Here is a 23622-nt window from a genome sequence, read left to right as displayed (position 1 = left end):
ATGTCAGTGCTATGGGGTGGTAGTCATTCAGGCAGGAGAATGTAGGTTTTTTTTGGGCACTGGGATGATGGTTGTCTGCTTGAAGCATGTGGGGATCACTGTCAGTCTCAAAGAGAAACTTTGTGTTTGGTTAGAAACAGAGGGCAGGTGTCATGATCAGCGGGTATTTTCACAGCAGGGGATGTGTTGCCTGTCTCGAAGCAGGGCATAAAATGAATTGAGTTTGTCCAGTAAGGAAACAAAATAAAGGTTCTAAAAGGCAGTTTTCATAGCGATGCAATAGAAGAATCATTTTGTGCAATGGAAAGGTTTCATGGATGTTAATTCTTCATGGAACCAGTGATGCCAATAAAGAATAAACAGTGTAGAAGTAGTTATAAAGATTTACTCCAGTCAGAATGTGTGGGAACTTCACATATCAAAGGGCTGATTGGATTACGTTAATATGAATAGATCGGATCCATGAGACATCTGTTTCTCATTATTAACCATTTGGTTATTCTCATTCAAACAGGTGTTTAGACAATATGGTGAGTTATAACTTTTGATATAGACAAAACTAACCATGTTAAACAGAGCACTTCTTTGTTCCTTTCTTTTGATTACTGTCCCAACCAGTTGGGTTGTTTTGTATTACATTACAATTCGCTGTGCTGACAAACAGTGTACTTGGCAACTCTGACCTTTTGTTTGGTGACTGCATTAAAATCTACTACAGAGAGACCATAGGTAACATATTGAACTTTGTAGAAAACACTGTTAACACTTTACCAACAGCATTCTTTACTTTTTATTTTTTGAAGGAACAAAATACTGTTGTGAACTATTGTACTATTGTAACTATTGTAATACTGTAGAGACCCATTGTTTCAAAACAAGAAATATACATCATTCTTGATGTAAGTTACACACAGCAGTAAGTAGCATTTTGAATTTGTCTAAAATTAGACTGTTTCACCAATTTATAGCTAAAGTTTGGGGTTTAAGCTCCGTTTTGTGTAGATAAATTGTTCTGGTTGGATTCCCTTTAAGTTGGAAACCCTATCCTGTTTTTTTTTTTTTATCTTTGACAGTTTTTGAAAATTGTGTGGGGTGTTTATTTATTTTTTTATTTTTTTATCATTCTTGTGTTTTTGATAAATGTGTCACACAAATCAAATAAAAAATAATAATTATGTAGCACACTTATAAAACTTTCCTTAAGTTCCTGGTTGTTATTAAAGAAAATACTCTGTATTTAAAAACTGGTTTTGGTATCAGCTTGGAATGTTACGACATCTTGGTGGATCTGCATTTCAATTATTCCTGCTATTTGCTATGACATGAACGTTGTTTGATCGTATCTTAGATCTTTTGATTCTTTCGTGTGCATGTATCTGCCTGCCTTCAGAGACTGTTGAGCCACTTGGAGCTCAGCCAGAGGTTGGTCTGGATGTAAAAATGTGTTGCCACATCCTTGTTCATTTGTCTGTGTTGCTCTGTGTGAAATTTGTTGAAATGTCAGACTGACTCACCCATGCAGCCCTGTATTTGGCAACTTCCATTGTTAACTTCCATTGTTAACCCCTTTGTAATGTAAAATCTTCTGGAAAAGGGCTATTTAACTGACTTGTCCACCCAAAAGGAAAGCTGGTTATACGGATAGACATAGAGTTTTGAAACTGAGTAAATAATGACAGAACTCTAATTTTGTGTTGACCTATTCCTTTCAGACAAATAGTGTTATTTTGTCCACATGATGTAACTCATCACCACCTGCAGTCATAATTTAAAGTTATTTAATAACAACAGGGCTGTTTAATGATTTGTAGCTTTCAAAGTGTATCATTAATCTCAGGTTCTTTCAGTAGTTTCACTTTGAGTCCATATTTGTTGGCGCTGTGCACTCCTAGCACTTTGGCCCTGTTTAAATCTGTTCGGTATATTTGTGGTTTTGGCCTCTGGTTGGTCTTGTGAAACCGAAAAATATGTTAGCTCGAAGAGAGCGTCCCACATCTTCAATGAATCCATTGTGGGAAGAAATCAGAGGAGTCAAGGTTCTCATCCAGAGGCATTGAATAGCCCTGTTAGTACGTCTCTGTGAGTGAGAGAAAAAGAATGTTATAGGCTTCATTTTTGTTCCTATCTGAAAGAGCACAGGATGTATTTGTGGTTCAGGAAGTCTGGACCTTTGGTTATCTACACGTCCTGTTTTATTTCAAAGAACTTGAGCCAATCATGCAATAAAATGGGTCGTGTGTCACCTTGGTTTGTTAAAGCTAAATTAATATCTGACTGAAATCTGGTTTATATTGTGTCAGACTACAATTTAGTTTAAATATCAAAGGAGGTTTTTTTTATTACTTATTTGAAATCTCTCAGAAAATAATTTAGGTTACATTTACACAAGTGCGTTTTCGTTTTAAAATCAAGCATAACTTTTGATATGGTTACACCTGTCGTTTACACAACTTCGGTGTTTTCAACCTGAACTTTCAAAAACGCAGAAGACACCGTTTTAGAAGACCAAAACAAAGACTTTTGAAAACAATGGCATGGCTGCACACATTCGCTCTGAGTATCCTTGTCGACCGTGTAAACAATAATAATATGCATGAATGGTCATGTGAAATGCTTTTTAGGTTGCGTAGTGGGGACGGAGATAATTTCGAAAATGCCAGTGTAGACAAGAATCGTTTTCATTTTAAAATGCCGCTTTAAAACGAAAACGCTCTAGTGTAAACGTAGCCTTAGACTTCTCTCTCAGTTTGTAAAAATGTAAATCATAACAACATTACAGTGTACCTGAAGTCAAAGTCCATCCATAGGGAAAGGTGTTGCACCAAAATAAACTTTAAAATAAAAGATTTAAGTTTTATGTTCATATAAGACTAGTGTGATAAATTCAGTCAGGATTTGATAATTCAGTTTGTTTATTTGGAGAAATTTTGACAATTTTTTTATGTGGAATAATATTGTGTAAGCATCTATTAGCTTCTTTTAAACCTCCTGCAATGTTTGTTTTACTTTAATATAGTTAATCTAGAAAATCTGAACTTGTTATCTGTGGTACTCAACAAAATGCTGTCGATGCTGTCAATAGGGTTTCAATTGCATTGAAGATGCAACATTCTTTTAAAGTATCTATTTACTTCCAAAATAAAAATGTCCTGCCAATTTACTCACCCCATGTCTTCATGAAGAGACATGTTTTTCTGTCTCCGGTCACAAAGAAATTAAGGTTTTTGAGGAAAACATTCCAGGATTTTTCTCCATAATGGGCTTCAATGGTGGCCAACAGGTTTCAGTGCAGCTTCAAAGGGCTCTTCACGATCCCAGCTGAGGAATAAGCATCTTATCTGCACTCATTTTCAAAAAAAAAAAAACATATATATCATTTTTAACCACACATGAATGCCTTGCACTAGCTCCGCGACGCACATCTGAAAATCCACTCATTATATAATCACATTAGAAAGGTCACGCAAGGTTAGCTCTTCGTCTATGTATACTACAGTTCAGAAAGGTAGGGTAGGGCAAAAAACTCCTCCAACTTCAAAATCATCTTACATCATTGTTTTATCTCTTTTGTAAAGGGTGTTTGACTTTCTTTGCACAATTGTTTTGTAATGACAGGGTCAGCGCTTCGGTGACCTTTCGAATGTGATAACATAATGCAGGAAGTTGAGCTAGTGCAAGATGAGCATTTGTGGTTGAAAAGTATAGACATTTTTATTTTATTTATTTATTTTAGAAAATGACCAGTCGTTTCACTAGATAAGACCATTATTTCTTGGCTGGGATCGTGTAGAGCCTTTTGAATCTTTTGGATCTTCAGCCCGTTGGCCACCTTTGGAGTCCATTATATGAAGAAAAATGTTTTCCTCAAATACCTTAATGTCTTTAACACTTAAAGAAAGACCTGAACATTTTAGATGACTATGGGGTGAGTAAATTATCAGGAAACTTTTGTCCCGGAAGTGAACTAATCCTTCAAGGCACATGATGACAGCTTTGAATAAACCATTTACATTTTCAAGACAGTAGTCCAAGGCCCAGTCATGGTTCACTACTACTGAAGCTCAGTTCTGTGTAATTCAGACAATAAAGGGTGTTCATTGAAGAGAAAGAGCTTCAGGCTTGAAATCTTGCGGCAGAAATACATTAGTCAATAATTCCAGGTGATCAAGGCAAAATGAAATGGGTTTGTTTGTGGGAGAAGAGAGTCAGGAATACTAAATACTGTATTGTATTTTACACAATGATATTTTATTTTATACACCTATTTTACAATGTTTTTAATGTTTCTGCTTTTATGAGGAATCATGTGTAGTTAGTTGAGGAACTTTAAATGTTGCATATAAATGTTTCCATGTGTGTTTGTTCTTGTGTGGCCTATTGTAACTAGGAGAATAGACCTATATCCCTGTTTAAATATAACAAACACATCCCATCTATTGTGCAGAAGCCTAGAATTCGCTGAAGCCTAAAGGGCAGAACATTTCAGTATGTGGCCGTTGCACCAAAGACTCCTAATTACACTCATGCAGATTCTATTACGTTCCAAGATTTAAAACATCAAGAAGCTTAAAGAAGCATCAAGAAGAAAATTAATTAGTTTTTTTGCATCTCATTTGCTATAGTGCAAATATATTATGTTTTATTGTTTAAATTGTGAAGTATTTAAGTAATTATACAAAAGAAAAGTAAATAGTGTTCTGCCTTTATTTTTATGCTGATTTGATTTTAAAAAGTGCATCTTTGTTTCCCCTTTTTTTAGTTTGACATGTTCTGTCATCTTTCAATGTGATTTTTATTTTTCATTGTTGTTGTCTAGATGATGTGTCTGCAGAAAGCAGCACAGAGTTTCCTGACAGGCTGTCTTTAATGGAGGTGCGCCTCCAAGCACAAGAAGATGAAATAACGCTACTGAAGTCCTCCTTGGCCGATGCCTTGCGTACACTCCGCCTCCATGACCAACAGATACCCCTGCTTAAACAGCAGCTGATTGCTGGTAAGAGGTTTGTTAAAGGAATAGTTCATCCAAAAATGAACATTTTCAGAAATGATTTTCACCCTTAGGCCATCCCAGGTGTAGATGTGTTTGTTTCTTCAACAGATTTGGAGAAATGTAGCATTACACCACTTGCTCACCAATGGATCCTCTGCAGTGAATGGGTGCCGTCATAATGAAAGTTTAAACAGCTGATAAAAACATTGCAATAATTCACACCACTCCAGTCCATCAGTTAACATCTAGTGAAGTAATGCTACATTTCTCTCAATTTTTTCTGATAAAAAAAAACAAGTAGATCTTGGATGGCCAGATTTCAACAGATTTTTATTTTTGGATTAATGATTTCATTGTGTTACTATAAAGGCACTGCAACAGGTTTATTGGTATTTTGAATGTATTGCAACAGATTTTATTGCATTGTTTTACCTTAATTAAAGTAACTGCCATGAAGAAACTTCACTCATGTAAATGTGTGTGTACAGTGAACCCTGCTGCAGCCCGAGTGTTAAATCATTCCTGTTATGTGGATGGATTCTCTAAATCTTGCAGACTGTCTACAAGCTCACTTGACGGATTTCACCACACACCAAACAGGTATACAGAAGATTCTGGAAAGTATAATTTACTTTAATAATTTACGCAATTAAATGGATACTCCACCTCAAAATGATTAATGACAAAATGTTCATTTTGGGGTGGAGTATCCCTTTAAGCAGTTTCCTGTCTCGGTACATTAAATGTGCACTTGTATTACAAGGTTTTAAAGACAACAGAAAGTCAGCTCACAGTCACACAGTCATTTATCAAAATATCAGTCATCCACAAATGAAATTCAGTTACGGCTTGAAGTTTCAGATATGCTTGATGATACTGAGAAGAAAAGCTTTGTGAAAATCAGTTTGGCCGCCCACACGTTTAATACAAAGAAGCAGAGCAACATTCCTTGGCAAGCTGCATATTTGGGACATTCTGAAAAGCATTCAGGGAAAAGGAGAGAACAGTGAAAACTGTGTTATTTGTGTTCATTATAATATCAATGTTACTTTAATGAGATTTTCTAATTTATATGGTGGAAAATGTAAATGACAGTTCTTCTTCCTTCTGCTGAACGCAAAGAAAAATATTCAGAAGAACATCTAAAAGTGCCATTTTGACATAAACTAAGGCCATTGAGCTCTAAACACCAATAACAAATAGCACCATAAACCAGTGGTTCTCAACCAGTGATCCAGAGGAGCCATAGAATAACATACAGTTCTTGAAACTTCTAGAATCATGGTTCTTTGAATATATCAGTAGTTTTTATTAATAGTTTGAAACCAAGCAGCTTTGTTGTAATTACAGCAGAAATGCTAAAAAATAAAAATAAAAATCTCAGAATACAGTAAATGGAAATATCTTTAAATATCGTGTTGGACAGCTGGGTCAGCAAGTTTTTTTTCCAGAAAATTTCTCATGAAGTGCTATCATATGGCTTCAGAAAACTTGCATGGACTACTTTGCAAGTTGCATGGACTACTTTCATGATGCTTTTACATTTTTTTAAAGGTATTCTCCACTCCGAAATGAACATTTTGTCATTAATCACTTACCCCCATGTTGTTCCAAACCCGTAAAAGCTTAGTTTGTCTTCCGAACACTATTTTAGATATTTTGGATGAAAACGGGGAGGCTTATGACTGTCATCAGTGGTTCAACCGTAACCTTATGAAGCAATGACAATACTTTTTTTGTTAAGGATTTGACATTTGAGAAAACTAAAATAATGATTCCAACAATTTGTCTCCTCTGTGTCTCCCCACATCACGGTAGCACCATTTTAGAGATTATCCGTTGAACGCAAACTGCCTACGCTCTTCTATGTCAGCCGCGCCACAAGGATAAACCACCCGGTTTTCATCCAAAATATCTTAAATTGTGTTCTGAAGCATTACGGGTTTGGAACAACATGGGTGTAAGTGATTAATGTCAAAATTAACATTTTCTGGTTGAGTAAACCTCTTAAGCTTTATAGCCTCGAAAAAGCATTTTGGATATTATGCAATATCTGTGTTTGTGTTCCATGGAAAGACAGTCATAGATGTTTGGAATAACTTGAGGATAGGTAAGTGATTGCCGAATTTTCATTTTTAGGTTGTTGCGTTCACTTTAACCGACAAGCATCATGTTGAGAAATCCCTCATCTTAAAAACTCTGTTCTTTTTGTGTATCTAGCCATATCTCAAACACAGCTGAAAACGGGGAGGGCGGGGCTAAAACCATTTCCAGCTACAAACCGAGCACTAGTGACAGGTGCACTCAGACTGAGCCATGGATCCCCAATCACGAGACTGTCCCGCTGGCCCTGACACGGGCCATCCAGAGTCTCTCCCTGGAGGATGCATTACCTGAAAGCATCCAGTTCACCGATGAAACCCCGATCAAACTCCGTGGAGAGGAGGAAGATGCCTTTGAAGAAGAGATGGGGAAGGACCAAACCTGGAGCTCCTCAGTAGAAGAAACCATCCAGCCCACCACAAACAGAACCCTTCAGCAACAGCAGAGCAAATGCAGCGAGGACAGCCAGGGTTCAGGCCCTCAGACGCCAACGTCCTCCTCGCCCGCACCCCCAAAAGAGCTGGCATCCAGCCCACACGGAGGCCCACTCTCCTCCATTCGGGAGGAAGAGAAAATGCTGTGCGTTGACCCCCAAAAGTGGAGTCAAGCATTGGCTGGCTGCTTGAATTCACTGCTTCTGGTTTTGGTGTTAATCCTAACATTAATGCTTACGTTGCTGCACAAACCAAAGTTACAGCTTGTTGGGACAGCTTTGGCTCCCAGATTGAGCTATATTTACAAAAAATGCATTAGTGGATAGTCAAGGTATCAGGGGGAGTGTGTAATTTAGCTCAGCCATGATTTTTTAATGAGGTTGTCGATGTTTGTACCTCAGTTTTAGAATGAAACCTTTTATTTGTTACATTGCTAGTGGATGAACAAGTTTAAATAGCTTCAAAATAGATGCGAAAGCTCATTTAAACTTTCAAGAGCTATTTTTCAAATGCATAACTTTTTAATTGACGTTAATTGTTTTTTTTAATGCATTTTGCAGACGCCTTTATCCAAAGCGACTTGAATTGCATTTAAGATGGATTTCCTTGGAATCATTTCTTGCACCATTGAGCTGTTACAGTAATATACAGTATCAGTCCTTTATTTATACCAGAGACAGACGTTTGTATTCCTAAGTGTGCTTTAGGCCATGACTATATTGATGACCTTTTTTGCATTCATTCAGCTCTTTTAATGAGAACAGTTCTGTATAAACAGTGTTCTACATTTATTTTTGGATCAAGTTAATGCTTTGACTTCTTTGGAAAGGCTAGGTATGCATGTCCGTTAACATGTTGCAAGAACAGTGCAGCATTCCATGATAAGCGCAGCAATAAAAACCGTCATCTAGACCCGTCGACTCTCCTTCAGGTGAATAAGGAACATATAAGATCGCTGCAAAAGCCAAAAAGCTGTCATTGTGACAGGAATGCCTGAGTAGATTTGTCAAAACAGCTCCATGGAATCTTGTCTGTAACATGGTTTTGCAGAAAAACAAAAGCTCATGACTGGCGCATTAAAATCAAACTAACCCATCATATAATCTCACTTAATCTTATAAACAGAGCAAACCTCTTGATTCATTGACTGATTTATCTGCATGCTTGCTTTGGGTGGTCTTTCGCCTAAATGTCTTCTTGGTTCCCACAAATGTAATGTTCCATGTAAACAGTGCTTTACAGATAATTATGTCTCATCCCTTCCTGGTATCCTTGCATGGACATCAAGCAAAAGAGGTATTGGGTTTACAAAGTTATGTGGTGCTAGAATGCTGCGGTAGATTGTTTTGCAACCGAGCACCAGGCAAAACTAAACAATGCTTGCATCGTTAAACATTCATGCCTTGTTTAGTTTCAGCGCAAGAGGGAAGTAACCAAAATGTGACCAAAGAATGTATGTAAATATGTGGTTTACAAATGCACAGCGTGAAATCCCAAAACCTAGCTGCCCATAATTAATTACTAATTCATGGTAATGTATGAATGTGAGACACTTAACAAGATACTGGAAGATTATGTTGACAGAGAGTTAAAAATGACTATTAGTGGCCCCCTAAGCTGCCGTTGATGGTGTCAGATGGTGGTCTGTGACTTGTCACTCTTCTGCTGGATTAGCACTGAAAGGTGCTGTAGGGAACTTTTGTAAAAAAATATTTTTTACATATTTATTAAACCTGTCATTATGTCCTGACAGTAGAATATGAGACAGATAATCTGTGAAAAAATCAAGCTCCTCTGGTTCCTCCCAGTGGTCCTTTTGCCATTTGCAGAAACTCCATCTCTCCCGGTAAAAAACAACCAATCAGAGCTGCAGTCCGTAACTTTGTTTGTGTTCAAAATGTAGAAAAATGTATATAATAAGCGAGTACACCATGAATCCATTTTCCAAACCGTGTTTATAGCTTGTCCTGAATCACTAGGGTGCACCTATAATAAGTGTTTATATTCTGACTATTTTAGATTGCTTCGGGGGTACCGCGGCGGAGTAACCCAGTGCCTTTGTGATTCTTCATAGACATAAACAGAGAGAAGTAGATCCGGCTACGATGTTCTTCCGCAAGACGCAAGCAGTTCTGTTTATTAACCGCTAGAGCGTCAAAAGTTCCCTACCGCAGCTTTAAATGAAAACAAATGTGCAGTTTTAAAGACATTCCATGCAGACAAACTCTGAAACTATCAGCGTACCATGGAAAACACTGGCATAATTTGAATGTAAATTGCAGATCACAGATTAAATGGACATTGACCATTTGTTACATTCAAAACCAAGTTAGCAAACACATAGTTTACCTTTAGCATAGTATAGTCTTTTTTCTGCCAATACATTGTCTCTTTAATTTGACTTTTATTAGTTTTTGTTTTGTTTTGTTTTTCTGACATAAGTAAATAAATTATTTAGCAAAAGTGACAGTAAACGTTTATAATTTTACAAAAGATTTCTATTTCACATAAATGCTGTTCTTTTAAACTTTTAACTCATCAACACATCTTGGAGAAAAATAAACAAAATTTACCTTTCCACAAAATATTAAGCAGCACAACTGCTGAAAAATCAGTCTTGTAAACACAGGAATAAATTACATTTCAAAGTATTTTCTAATAGAAAACAATAGTAATAATTCACAGTATCACTGTTTTTATTTTATTTATTTATTTATTTATTTTTTAGAAAGTTTAATTTACAAGATTAACAACACAAATAAAACATTAACAGAAGGGAAAAAAATTATACATATAGCATAAACATAATAATGTATGTGTTCTACAGTGTACAGAACAACCAAGCCAAACAGGTGCTGTTACCTATTTCTAATGCAAATTACTCTTTACTTAGATGCGGATGTCTTTATATTCTTTTTATATATCAACTAATTTTCCCAGTCCATTTCAAGTTTTTGTCAACATTAGATTATATTTAAATAGCTCAATAACCAGGATTTCTTCAATTATCTCAAACCATTGTGTATAATATCACTGTTTTTACTTTATTTTTGATCAAATAAATACAGCCTTAGTTTTGCATTATAAACTTTCAAAAACATAAAAAAATCTTATTTTTGAACTTCAAACTGCATTCGACAAAGTACATTAGAGAAGAATAATTAAATGAACACTTATTTTATTAAACATTTGTACATTATCAACTTATAAGTCTTTCTCAAATATTATATAACAGTCTAGGTAGTGTGTTGGTCTGATGCTCATTTCGACGACTACTGTGTAAAATGTGCCATAAAAAGTGTGACAGCATTCAGCTTAATTTAAGAGTGGACAGCCCCCTTTATCAGATGACTTTCACTTCTCTATCTGTCACCGCAAGTATCATCATTGGTCACATGACCACAGATATTTCCTGTTTCATGTAGCTTTTATTGGATGTCTCTTAGGGTATTTAGAAGAACAGGAAATAGGGTGTGCTAAAGGAAACAATCCCTCAGTGAGCACAGACTCACACTCCTGCACACATAAGTTTGAATCCATTGTGACGTAAACATTGCATTCAATCACTGATATCTGATTTATTTGCATGATTGTGGGTAGTGGGTTTGATTTTGCATGCTGCACGTCCAAACTTGATGGGTCTCATAAATGGAAACATGCTGAGCACATTCTGTCAGTTCTGTTACTACATGTTACCATGCTCATATCTGCATTGACGTCTCCTTGCATGCGCTCTGTTAATCTGATTTCACGGCACATGCAGAGAGTAACTAATGTCTCTTTTTGAGATCAGGGTGAGAAGGAACAGCGAGAAAAGCAGAGACTCCCAAGACAAGACCAAACAGCGGCTTTCTAAGAAAGCGGCCTCCTCTACAAACTTACTCACACGGTCTCCGAGTCTGGAGAGGTGAGAGACGTTGTTTTTTTCTGTTCAAGCATGCACTTTCACATAGCGGAAAGTTTCACAGTAATTGAATAATTTAAATTCTATCAGCACAATCTACGAGATGTTGTCGGTTTCTACAGAAAATCTGTATGACTCATCCCTCAGTTTACAGAAACAACATGTATGCACAATTGATGTCCAAGGGATTCAAAGAATATTTTAATGAAAGTGTTTACAATGTTTCTTTCCTGAAATATGTGTTTTTGAGTTGTAAAGTTGTCTAAATCATCCTTTCCTGTGGGTGGAGTTTCCTCCATGTAAACAACACTTTGTAGAAAGTAGTTATGTCCATCCTCGTTTGGATTTCATGTAAAATGTTAACAGGTTTATAAAGTTTTGTCAGTTGGCCCATTGCATAAAAGTGTGCAAGTCATCAGACAAAATGTAAGGCACCTAGTATTCACATTGTGCTTAATTTTTGTAATTTAGAGTGCCATCGATGGTTTTAATAGAGATTAAAGGAATAGTAAACCCATAAATGAAAATTTCCTGAAAATGTCCCCACCCTCAGGCCATCCAAGATATGATGAGTTTGTTTCTTCATCAGAACAGATTTGGAGAGATTTTCCATTACATCACTTGCTCACCACCAGATCCTCTGTCTGTTTGGACTCTCATTATGACGGCACCCATTCACTGCAGAGGATCCATTGGTGGGCAAGTGATGTAATGGAAAATCTCTCCAAATCTGGTCCAAATGTTCTTTTTTTGGGTGAACTAAATCTTTGTTCAAATTAAATGTTTCTGTGCACTTCATGGAAACCTTGTAATCGTGGAATTTTCTGCAAAATGTGTCTTCAATGAATCTTTTTCTCTTTCAAAATCAATTCAATTCAATAACTCAGGTATTGTTTCCAACATGAAAACAGTCAAAGAAGCTGGCGTGACATCAAAAAAAACATGACATTTGTGAAAGTTGAACTGAAGGGTTGATGCGACTGCCGTGTTAATATATATGTTCTATGTTCACTGTGTTAAATGATTAATTCACTAATTAGCTGATGTGTTTGTCTCCATAGCCGGTCAAAAGACCTTATCTCCAGTGCAGGTAACAAGACATCTCTCTCATTCTCTCACCTTCTTTTTCTTCATTCATCTTTTATGAACATTTCTAAACCGCATTGATCTTAGCAGCCTAGCTTTGTCATAATTCAGGATTGCATTAATCATTTTCTACTTCAGTTTCCGAATAACTTGTGCCTCTTGTATAGAGATAGTCAGCCCTTTACAATACTCCGTTCTATTCTATTTCCTTGTGTGCTAGATTACTGGAAAAGCTGTCATGTGTTATGAATATAAGACACTTTTAACCTTTCACTCAACATGTAGTCATTGTCTTTTCAGTTTCCCACAATCAGGATTGTCAGGTTTTCATTTCTTGAATAATTAGTTTTTTAATCAGTAACACACAGTCTTTTAATCTCTTCACATATTAACCTATGGATTCAGAATAATGGAACATTGCTCGTAGCACACAGTAATTATCTTGATATGTATTGATGAAGGCAGTGTATTTAAACACAAGTGCTGATTTGATTGCTGCTGCAGCAGTGGTACTTTCAATGATATCAGTTAGAAAGCAAAACTTCTCAGACAGTTTTTCTATGCTGACTGTTGGCACACTAAAGCAGAGCACACTATCAGCAATCTAAATCCCTCTCTGAGGAATGGCATCTCGTAAAATATTTGAATCTCTCCTTTTATTTTTTCATTGCAAAAACACAGTTGCACCAGAAATGATTGAACTAGTTACCCTAATCCCAGCCCATCTAATATCACTTTTGATCAGTTTAATGCATCCTTGCTGAATATAAGTAGTAATTTCTTAAAAAAAACAATTACAAAAAATCTTACTGACCCCAGACAGTGTATCAGTTCATACACCCCTTTCAGTAGCTTTATGGACCCCAGGTTGAAAAGCCAATTGATAACTGAATAAATATATATTAGAGAGCAGATTTTGTCTAAATGCATTGCAGTGCAATGTTCTCACAACAGCAAGCGTGACTCAGCATAGCCAAATGTAAATTATTTTAACAAGCCATTAGTGGCTTCATCTCTATTTGTTTGTTTATTCATTGTGCATGTATAGATGCCGGTTTCCCTTTTGCAGTGAGACACAGGAGTGGTTGTGCTCTCGCTGGAAAGTTACTTTCTTTGGTTATGCAACCGCACTACTCTAGTTTTCTGTGCAGGATGATGGGTGTCTATTTCCCTTTCCCTGCGTGCCAGATATTCACACCACCGTTTCACAACACTGCCTTAGCCATTTTATTTGTGTGCGTGTGCCGTTTTAATAATTTAGTCACCTGCGTTATTTAATGGCTGGGGAAAGTCATATCTCCGCTCTACATCAAACATATGTTGTTATTCCTTCGGGGATGAAACTGACACATTTGTGGAATGTTGTTTCGCATCACCTGTGCGACATCTATCTGATAACATTGATAAAAGGGTCCTTCTGGAGTCGTATGTGGGTTAAACTCAAAACCATACGGGATATTCCCACTTTCTCTTGTATCAAAACAACCCATATTATATAAAAGATCTTCGAAGGTCAGTGATGTTTTGATGCAGACTTTGATTATTAGTTTGTGGCTGTTGCATTTAATGTCATTCCTTTGCAGTAGACACACAGATTACTTGCTTGCTTCATTGCTTTTAAAAAGCCCTTTTAAAAACAAAGTCTACCTCTCAGTGCAGTCCAAAACCAGGACCTGACACCGATGAGTCAGAGAGGTGTTCTCATTGGAGCTCCCTGTAGAGTCAGTTGGGCCGCAGGAATTCCTAATGTGTTTTGCAGCTGCAAAGATAATGTTTGTTTGCGTTTTTATCTTTGACCAGGATCTCAGGGGTCCAGGAGAGGAACGCAGGGTAGGTTTCAATTATTGTTTTCATTGGAACTAATTGTTGACTTAAAATATTCTGTATAAAATATTGTAATAGAAACCATTATATTATTATTATTATTAAGTTCTATAAATTGTATTCTTGAAGTTAACTAATCCAAATGATAGTACTCATTGCAACTGGCAACTGTAGACATCAGAATCATTTAGATTTTTTGTATTTTCATATTGTGCATTTTCCACTTTATTTTGCTCACAGGTCAGTCAATCAAGATGTTCATCCGTGGACGACCAATCACAATGTACATTCCGTCAAACATTCCGAACTACGAGGAGCTGAAAATGGAACTCCCCTCACAGAAACTGGATCTGGATTGGGTGTATCCTAGAGCAATTGTTTTTTTGTTTTTTGTTTATAATTAATTACATTTTAATTACTTAAAATGAATTAAGTTGTAAATATGGATTTGCTTTTGTATAAATTAAAAGTTATTATAAAATTAAAATAATTGTAAATGTAAAAAAAGTATTAAAAAAATAATAATAATTCCCATTAAATCAAATTGCATTGAAAAAAAAAATCTTGATGCATTTTTTTTATGCATCAGTTTTATGCCTAATCACCTGTATGTTAAAACTGATAAATATGCAGATAGTTCCCCTAAAATGTTTACTTTGATTGACAGCACATATTCTTCCAATACATAGAAAATTTATCATTTAATTTGGCTTATGTTTTGTCAGTTTCATATTTTTTTAGGGAGTATATACTTATTTTACCTCATGTTGCTAAGCACAGTGACTTAGCTTTCCTTTATGTAATGCATAAATATTAGCAAATGTTCCTTGACCTTTTTATTCTCAGCTATGGTTACCGGGGACGGGACTGTCGAGCTAATCTTTACCTGTTGCCGTCTGGAGAAGCAGTTTATTTTATTGCGTGCGTGGTGGTTCTGTATCATATCAACAACCAAACGCAAAGACATTATCAGAAGCACACAGACTGTGTCAGATGGTGAGTTTGAAGAGTTATTTAGATGTGCACCTAATTTCGTCCGGATTGTTATGTTCTTACTTTTTTTGTTGTCATGTAGTCTTGCCATCCACCCAGACAAGGTGCGTGTAGCATCCGGACAGACAGCAGGAGTAGACAAAGATGGCAAGGTGAGATAAACACATAAATAAATCACATTTTACTGATTAACAAGATTAACATTTACAGTGCAAATAATAAATATGTTATGTGACAAACTATTGGGAAGTCAGAATTGTGGTGTGATGTGTTATGCAACATATAAAAACTATTTTATATGGCATTTTACTAATTATATTATTATTTGCATGCATGTAGATTTTATGACGTCATATTACATTGAAATATTTGTAAAAAATTAAGTTGATGACTGTTGATTTAAACTGGTGAATTGCTCTTGTTCCTCTTTTGTAAGTCACTTTGGATAAAAGCATCTGCTAAATGCATTAATGTAAATTAACTAGTGAAGGCAAAATGGTGATTTAAATTGTTAAGAATGAAAAGAAATGGTAAAACAGTCTGTTACATACAATCATACAAACTGTCTATATGCAATCATAAAAACACGTTCATGTTCTTGAGCCAACTTTCTGTGTGTGCATGTGTGTTCGTCAGCCTCTTCAGCCCTATGTGCACATCTGGGACTCCAAAACGCTAGTGACACTGCAACAGATCGGCCTCGGCACATTTGAACGAGGTGTCGGAGCCCTGGCATTTTCCAGTTCAGTGAGTATTGCCCTCCATTTCGCATTCTTTCCAGTTCAAACACAGCAGACAGAGAGAATAGACCGCTGTCCATGTGGATTAAACCGATAGAATATCAATCATGTAAAATAATACTATAATGCAGGATCCAAATCACTTCACAAACATTTCTAGACTATAAACTTTGGCATGTGGCAGTCTTTTGGAATAGTACATTTTCAATTATAAATAACTAAATACACAAACATAATATTGCGAAATATGTTACAGGATGCTGGTACATTACTCTGTGTGATCGACGATTCCAATGAGCACATGTTTTCTGTGTGGGACTGGAATAAAAACATAAAGCAAACTGAAGTCAAGGTGTGTATACACACACACACACACACACACTTTCTACCATTACAATATCTTCATGAAGCTACATGGGTATAGCTTACATTCTCATGATTAAAGCTGCAGTAGGTAACTTTTGTAAAAATATATTTTACATATTTGTTAAACCTGTCATTATGTCCTGACAGTAGAATATGAGACAGATTATCTGTGTAAAAATCAAGCTCCTCCCAGTGGTCCTATTGCCATTTGCAGAAACTCCATCGATCCCGGTAAGAAACAACCAATCAGAGCTGCGGTCCGTAACTTTGTTTGTGTTCAAAATGTAGAAAAATTTATATAATAAGCGAGTATACCATGAATCCATAAAGCCAACTGCCTGCGTGCTGTAAAGCCGTCAGCTTTACTGTGGATGTTTTTTTTTTCTCTGTTGGATCCTTTGTCCTAAATATTTCCTTATTCTTCAGCATGAGCGGTTTGAGTGGGGTTGCTATAGGAGCGGCTAAATATTTTACAGTAGATTTTGAGAGTGATAGCGAGTGTTTTTAGGACTGGCCTTTTGTATGAAGTTGTTCCTCGTCGGCTGTGCTGATAGTAATGGGTTTAGGAAGTAGTTGGACTTTAAATAGCATGTTGTTTTGCTGAGTTAATCTAGATTTTCATTTCAATATGAATTGTTGTTGTTGTTCAGAAATCTCACAAGCACAAGTCAAATGTATGTTTGGAGCATTTATGTGGCGGAATTCGGGAAACAATAGTACTTGAAGATGAATACACAGAACATGGTTGCAGTAGAAAATTAAAGAGCCTGAACAATTTAGAAATCATAAGCAATGACAATATCCTCTGCGAAGCTTTGAAGATGTATTTACAGTTTCTGGATTACATCTTTTAATGCTACAGGAAAATTACAGTCATTTTCTGTCATTAAACTGACATGAGCTGCTATTGCAGCTGCAGATTGACTGGAAGTTAGAAGTTGAATTGTAGCTTTTCTCCTATAATAACAGAGCCATTGGCACATAGTCATAAATACTGCGGAAAACCATATGTCTTCATAGTGTGTGTCTATGTATGTTTGTTTCAGAGCACTAATGAGGCAATTTTGGCGGTGGACTTCAGCCCAACAGACACCAACAACATCATCTCCTGTGGCAAGTCCCACGTCTACTTCTGGACCATGAGCGCTGGCACACTGACCAAAAAACAGGGCATCTTTGGAGTGAGTCCATATTGACTGTCCTCCACTGTAAATATGGTATCATTTGCTTTTCCGTGTCCAAAAATGGGAAGAAATTATTATATTAACAGCAACTCACTTACAAAAATGTACAATGGTATTAACATATTTATGAAACATGGTACTATAGTAGTATCATGTTATTTTTTGAAGTACACTACCTTTCAAAAATGGTCAGGATGTTTTTTTTGTTTTGTTTTTTAATACTTTTATTCAGCAAGGATGCATTAAACTGATCAAAAGTTACAGTGAATGTATTTATAATGTTACAAAAGAAATTAATTTCCAATAAATGCAGTTAAAAAATATATAATAAATAATAATTAAAATGCACCACAATTTCCATAGTAAAATTAAGAAACGCAACTGTTTTGAAGATTCATAATAATAAGAAATGTTTCTTAATCGGCCAAATAAGCATATTAGAATTGATCTTGTGAATTCACGTTGTTTGGTATTTGTCATTTTTTGTGATTTTGTTCATTGTTTTGTTAACAGAAATACAAGAAGCCTAAGTTCGTCCTGTGCTTCGTGTTCAGTCTTACGGGTGATGTGCTGACGGGAGACTCTGAGGGGAACATTCTCACATGGGGGAAATCCGCTGCTGATATCAAAACATTAGGGAAAGGAGCAAAGGGTATGCAAAATGATTTTTTCATTTTTGCCTGATAGACCTCTATTTGACATTTTACTAGAGATGCACAATATTATTCAGTACTGTATCAGTTTTCATCTAACATTAGAGATTAGATGACCTTGTAATTTTACATCAGAATGTCAATCTCTGGTGACGTATGCTGGACTTCTCCAGTCATTTCACCCAGTCATCTTCCTCAATCTAATCAAACCAGCCCCCTACAATTTTTCTATTAAATAATCATTTCACTTGGTTGTATTTTAAAATACGAAATAAATTATGTGACGTTAGTGTTTATTTATGTATGTATGTGACTTTTGAAAATTGTGTTAATATAGCCTGTATTACTTTTTGGATACACAGTGGATATCTTTTCAAATTCACCTTGCCAGTTTTTTTTTCTCTCCGTGCCTGCAGAGACATTTCAGATCATGAAGCAGACGCGCGCTCACGAGGGCAGTGTTTTCACTATGTGCGTCCTGCAGGGTGGAGCTATACTCAGCGGCGGCGGAAAGGACCGCAAGGTCATCCGCTGGAGCGCAGATCTGGCACCCGAAAGAGAGTGTGAGGTGAAACGGGAATCTCTATTGTTTTTGAAACTGTGTGTTTGCAGCAGTTTATGCAGAGGTTAAATGTAAGCAACTTCTTGAATGGCCTTCTAGATTCCTGAGAAGTTTGGTGCGGTCCGCACCATTGCAGATGTAGATGGAGAGGAACTGCTCGTTGGCACAACACGAAACGCAATCCTAAGAGGAACATTTTCGGATGGGTTTGTGGCTATTGTACAGGTAGATATATTGGATTTATATGTAAATATACATCGTTTATTAATTTCTGAATAGGGGTATTGATGTAAATTAATAATCGACTTACAATAAAATGAACTTTCATTTATAAAAAAAAAAAAACAAGTGTGGATCTTGTAGTGAATCTGAAAAGGTGTATTGAATTGACAGGGTCATGTGGATGAAATGTGGGGTCTGGCCACACATCCCACTCAGAGCATATTTCTTACCTGTGGAAATGATCGTCAAGTGTGTGTGTGGAATGCAGAGGACCACAAACTGGAATGGTGCGCAACACTAGAGGTCAGAGAGGTCACAGGAAACAAACTGTTTTAAAGGTGCACTAGGCTTTTTTTGTGTGTGCCACTGGCTGTATACTACACTTTGTACTGACAATGGATTCTGCATCACGCAGTATGCTTGGAATAGAGTAGAAGTAAACAATTGTAAGTATTTGATGATATGAGCGTTACTGAGATGATAAATTATTTTAGTCTCAACAATCTAACACTAAAGTGGAGAATTTTGGGGTTGGGGCATTTATTTATTAATTTAAAATAATGAAAAAGATGTCTCTTATGCTCACCAAGGTTGCACTAGTTTTATTAAAACATACAGTGAGAACAGTAATATTGTAAAATATTGTTACAATTTATAAAAATGTTATATTTTTATATATTAATAACTAAAAAATATATATAGATCATGATAAAAAATAATAATTGTATATTTTCTATATTTTAAATGTAATTTATTGCTGTGATGCAAAGCTGAATTTTCAGCATCATTACTCCAATCTATAGTCTCACATGATCCTCCAGAAATCATTCTAATATACTGACTAAATTCTCAAGAAGCATTTCTTGTTATTATCAATGTTGAAAACAGTTGTGCTGCTTAATATTTTTGTGAAAACTGTGATGCATTTTCAGGATTCTTTGATGAATAGTAAGAAAGAACAGCATTTACATACATTTAAATTTCTTAGAGAGAAAGAAAGAGACAGAGACCCCAAAACTTTTGAATGTCAATGTATGTAGTATACAGTTTTTGTTTACAACACTGATGTCACTGAAATCATTTGATTGTGCATATTTGTCAGTATTAATATTCATTTATTTAAATGTGAAACTTTTTGGTGCACCTTTAAATATTTAGTCCAGTATTATCATAAAAACACAAGAATGAAACATACATTTTTATCATTTTTAGGAATCTGGTCTGTGTGCTGATTTCAGCCCAAATGGAGCTGTTGTCTCTGTTGGACTGAGTACTGGAAGGTAAAACATTTACAACACAGTTGATAATAGTTCCACTCCCGTTTATTAGTTTTTAACTAAGCTTTATAAAGTGAAATATTCCCTTTTAATGGCTTTATGGTGTTTTTTTAAACCCTTATTCATATAGATGGGTTGTACTGGATCTGAAAACCAAAGAAGTAGTGTCAGACCTGACTGATGGCAATGAGCAGCTGTCCGTAATGAGATACTCCCCAGGTCAGAGGTCAACCAAATCACAATAATAAAGGGCACAGTATAAAACAGAACTTTTTCCTAAAGTGAACCATATTAAATTTAGTAAATGTAAAAGAGATTTGTGTTTGTGGCACATAGGCACATAGGTCATGTTTCAATGTGGCAGGTTTAACTGCATGTAAATTGTTCTGTAGCTTTTATAAGCCCGTTTATAGTCAAAAGCTTATGTTTTACTGCTTACCAAAACACAGATGGCAGCTTTTTGGCAGTTGGATCCCATGACAACTTAATCTACATTTACAACGTCACTGAGGGTGGCCGGCGCTATACACGATTCGGAAAGTGCACAGTAAGCCAAGCTTTTGGTTCAAGTGTTCTAAATGATGCCAGACTGTTTAATGCTGGTTTGCCGTGGAGGTTTGTTGTTTGTAATGGCTTATAGCAGCCTGTTTGTGTGCTAAACTCTTCGCTGTGTGTTCAGGGGCACTCCAGTTTCATTACTCACCTTGACTGGTCCAAAGATGGAAAATACATCATGTCCAACTCTGGCGATTATGAAATTCTCTACTGTAAGCCTACATGCTTGAGTTCATGATTCTTAATAATATTGACAGAAGACAGTGAGTAATGTGAATGATAATGCATTTTGACATTTATGTATGTGGAAAAAGGGGACGTTGCAAGTGGTTGCAAGCTGTTGAGGAACCGGTTTGAGAGTAAAGATCGAGAGTGGGCGTCCTATACCTGTGTGCTTGGATTCCATGTTGTGGGTGAGAGAAAATCTTCTTCTTTTTTTTTTAATTAATAAATGTTTGTGCCAGTGTCAAACACCTTTTTAGGAGGAGTGGGACAAAACATTACTATATGCTGGCTGGTTTTCTTTTGATTTGCTGATTTCCACATACACAAACATAAACTCTATCTTGCTTTAATAACAAGTATTGTTTAACATTTAATTTTTTTTTTATTACATTTTTTTGTTACAAATGTAAAAAATGTTTTGTTAATTCATTATTCATTTAACTCAAGTTTCATCATGGGTACTCAAGTGTGTATGCATCTGGAGCATGTGCATAAAGTATGTTCCCCTGATGTTGTGAGTCCATAAAGGCCTGTGCAGTGAAAGCACGTATATGGGAATGCTGACTGTCTAAACTGTATTGCTGTCTAGGTGTGTGGCTCGAGGGATCAGATGGGACAGATATCAACGCCTTGTGTCGATCACACAGTGAGAAATTGGTGGCGGTAGCTGATGACTTCTGTAAGGTTCATTTGTTCCAGTATCCATGTCCCAAACCAAAGGTCAGTCACTGCCAGAAATATTTGAGAGTCGAAACAATTATCCCTTTGGAACAAAAATAAAATGAAACAATAAATCTAACTAGAATCAGTATTCTTAACAATGCATTAAACTTTGATACAACAGGCCAGATGTAGTATGCATTGTATGCAGATTAATAATTCACATATTTACTCTATCAGGTAATGTGTCAGGAAAAGTGTTTGTTTATACTGCAAGAAATGAATAATGAATTCCCTGATTTCTCTGTCAGGCTCCAAGTTATAAGTATGAGGGCCATGGCAGTCATGTGACCAACGTTCGTTTCACACATAATGACAGTCACCTTCTGTCGATGGGCGGGAAAGACACCTGCATCCTCCAGTGGAGAGTTAAAAGGGCGGGGACTGGAGACCATAAGGAACATCTAGCTTCTTCCTCTTCTGTCTGCTCTTCCTCTAGCTCTCCAGAGAATGGACGATAGAGGGACCAGGAATCAAGAGAGGAACAGGCATGAAGATATACTAGGAAATGAAACCAGGAGGAAATCTCATTGCACAGTATGCTGTGACATAAAGCATTTGGAAGGTTATGCTAGTTTTTACGAAATATGTCACAGTGTTGTTTTACCATTGAGACATCATAAATAATGCATTGCTATTCACTACCTATAGTTCTTCATGAACTGACATGGCCGAAAATATATTTTGTCTGAATTTTTTTTCTTTTTTTTTCTTTTTTAGAAAATAAATGTTTTATTGTATTCCAAAATCAAAAGGAAAAATTTATAAATTATGAAAAGCCTCAAAAATTTTGGTGGTCCTAAAAATGTATATTTTCTTAATGCAAAAACTTACAGTATTTTGTTTTATTTTGTGGCCTTGACATTTTTTGTGAAATTCACACATTTAGCAAATTTTTTTTTTTTTTTTTAGAATTTTCGAAATAGTGAAATTTTTGCCATTTCATTACATTAAGAGAGAAGGATGTATTAAACAAAATTAAATCATCTCTAGTTTTTACATGTATCATGCTTTACTCAGTGTACTTTGAGTTTACAAGTGCTTGTTTACTTCATAGTGCTTTTCATATGCTTATTTTAATCACCTGCTGTTTTTTTTTTCAGTCATGAAATACTACATAATTGTGTAACATTACATAATTAACCATAAATCATGTCTCTGTGAAGAGTTTTGTTTTGGGCAATAGGATAATCAATGCTTTATTTGCTATCAGGAATATGTCCTATGTCCAGAAACTTCCAAAAGGCTTGTTATTTATGGATCAAGTCAGCTTTTCACAGCCTTTTAAACAATGTGAAATTTTATTTTTAATCAAATAAAAACATTTTAAGTAAGAATGTTTTGTCTTTGTGTACTTGTGGAGTAAAGTCTTCTATGTCTTGTAAAATAATGCTACAATCGGTCACTGTCTGATGAGTGCGCAGATCATTCTGTAATATGTCATTCCCAGTACTTTTCCACAGTTGTTTATTAGTTTTCCTAATGCTTGCTTTCCTTGTATAAAACCACTTGCTAGTCTGTTTTTCAAGAGATAATGTCTGTTATCTATTACAGAGGCATATACATTTTAGGACTTGTGTTGGTGCATTATCTTATCCTGTGGCATCTCCCATCTTCGGCACTTCCTTCTGTATTCTCTGTTCATAAGAGCAGTCACGTAGACCATGAGGCCTACATAGGCAAGTTTGGCTTTGAGGTCTTCACATGCACCTAGCTCACATGTGAGGCAAACTGGCTTTCAAAAGCATGCAAAGTAACTTCTTCAGTTGTTTTCTATTGGGTAA

At 36.0% G+C, this 23622-nt stretch overlaps 1 protein-coding gene across 2 annotated transcripts in view; it reads left to right on the top strand.

Moving 5' to 3' along the window:
• Positions 1-23175, top strand: part of LOC113049070 (echinoderm microtubule-associated protein-like 4) — a 30412-nt gene extending 7237 nt beyond the window's left edge. The window contains exons 2-24 of one of the 2 annotated variants that reach the window (XM_026211108.1): positions 4817-4993; positions 5479-5590; positions 7211-7672; positions 11321-11434; positions 12493-12521; positions 14318-14347; positions 14582-14702; positions 15188-15337; positions 15417-15486; positions 15971-16081; positions 16331-16426; positions 17487-17621; positions 18138-18276; positions 18694-18845; positions 18939-19064; positions 19233-19364; positions 20274-20341; positions 20469-20557; positions 20788-20885; positions 21018-21105; positions 21208-21306; positions 21708-21838; positions 22090-23175. In XM_026211108.1, coding sequence (XP_026066893.1) covers positions 4817-4993; positions 5479-5590; positions 7211-7672; positions 11321-11434; positions 12493-12521; positions 14318-14347; positions 14582-14702; positions 15188-15337; positions 15417-15486; positions 15971-16081; positions 16331-16426; positions 17487-17621; positions 18138-18276; positions 18694-18845; positions 18939-19064; positions 19233-19364; positions 20274-20341; positions 20469-20557; positions 20788-20885; positions 21018-21105; positions 21208-21306; positions 21708-21838; positions 22090-22299 — 2939 coding nt within the window. In that variant the 3' untranslated portion in view covers positions 22300-23175. The remainder of the gene's footprint in view (positions 1-4816; positions 4994-5478; positions 5591-7210; positions 7673-11320; positions 11435-12492; positions 12522-14317; positions 14348-14581; positions 14703-15187; positions 15338-15416; positions 15487-15970; positions 16082-16330; positions 16427-17486; positions 17622-18137; positions 18277-18693; positions 18846-18938; positions 19065-19232; positions 19365-20273; positions 20342-20468; positions 20558-20787; positions 20886-21017; positions 21106-21207; positions 21307-21707; positions 21839-22089) is intronic. The other variant, XM_026211115.1, reaches the window with a different exon arrangement.
• Positions 23176-23622: the final 447 nt, after the last annotated feature.

Source organism: Carassius auratus, chromosome 3 (genome assembly GCF_003368295.1).
Source record: "Carassius auratus strain Wakin chromosome 3, ASM336829v1, whole genome shotgun sequence".
NCBI lineage: Eukaryota > Metazoa > Chordata > Actinopteri > Cypriniformes > Cyprinidae > Carassius > Carassius auratus.
This window is presented reverse-complemented; position numbering and strand designations above follow the sequence as displayed.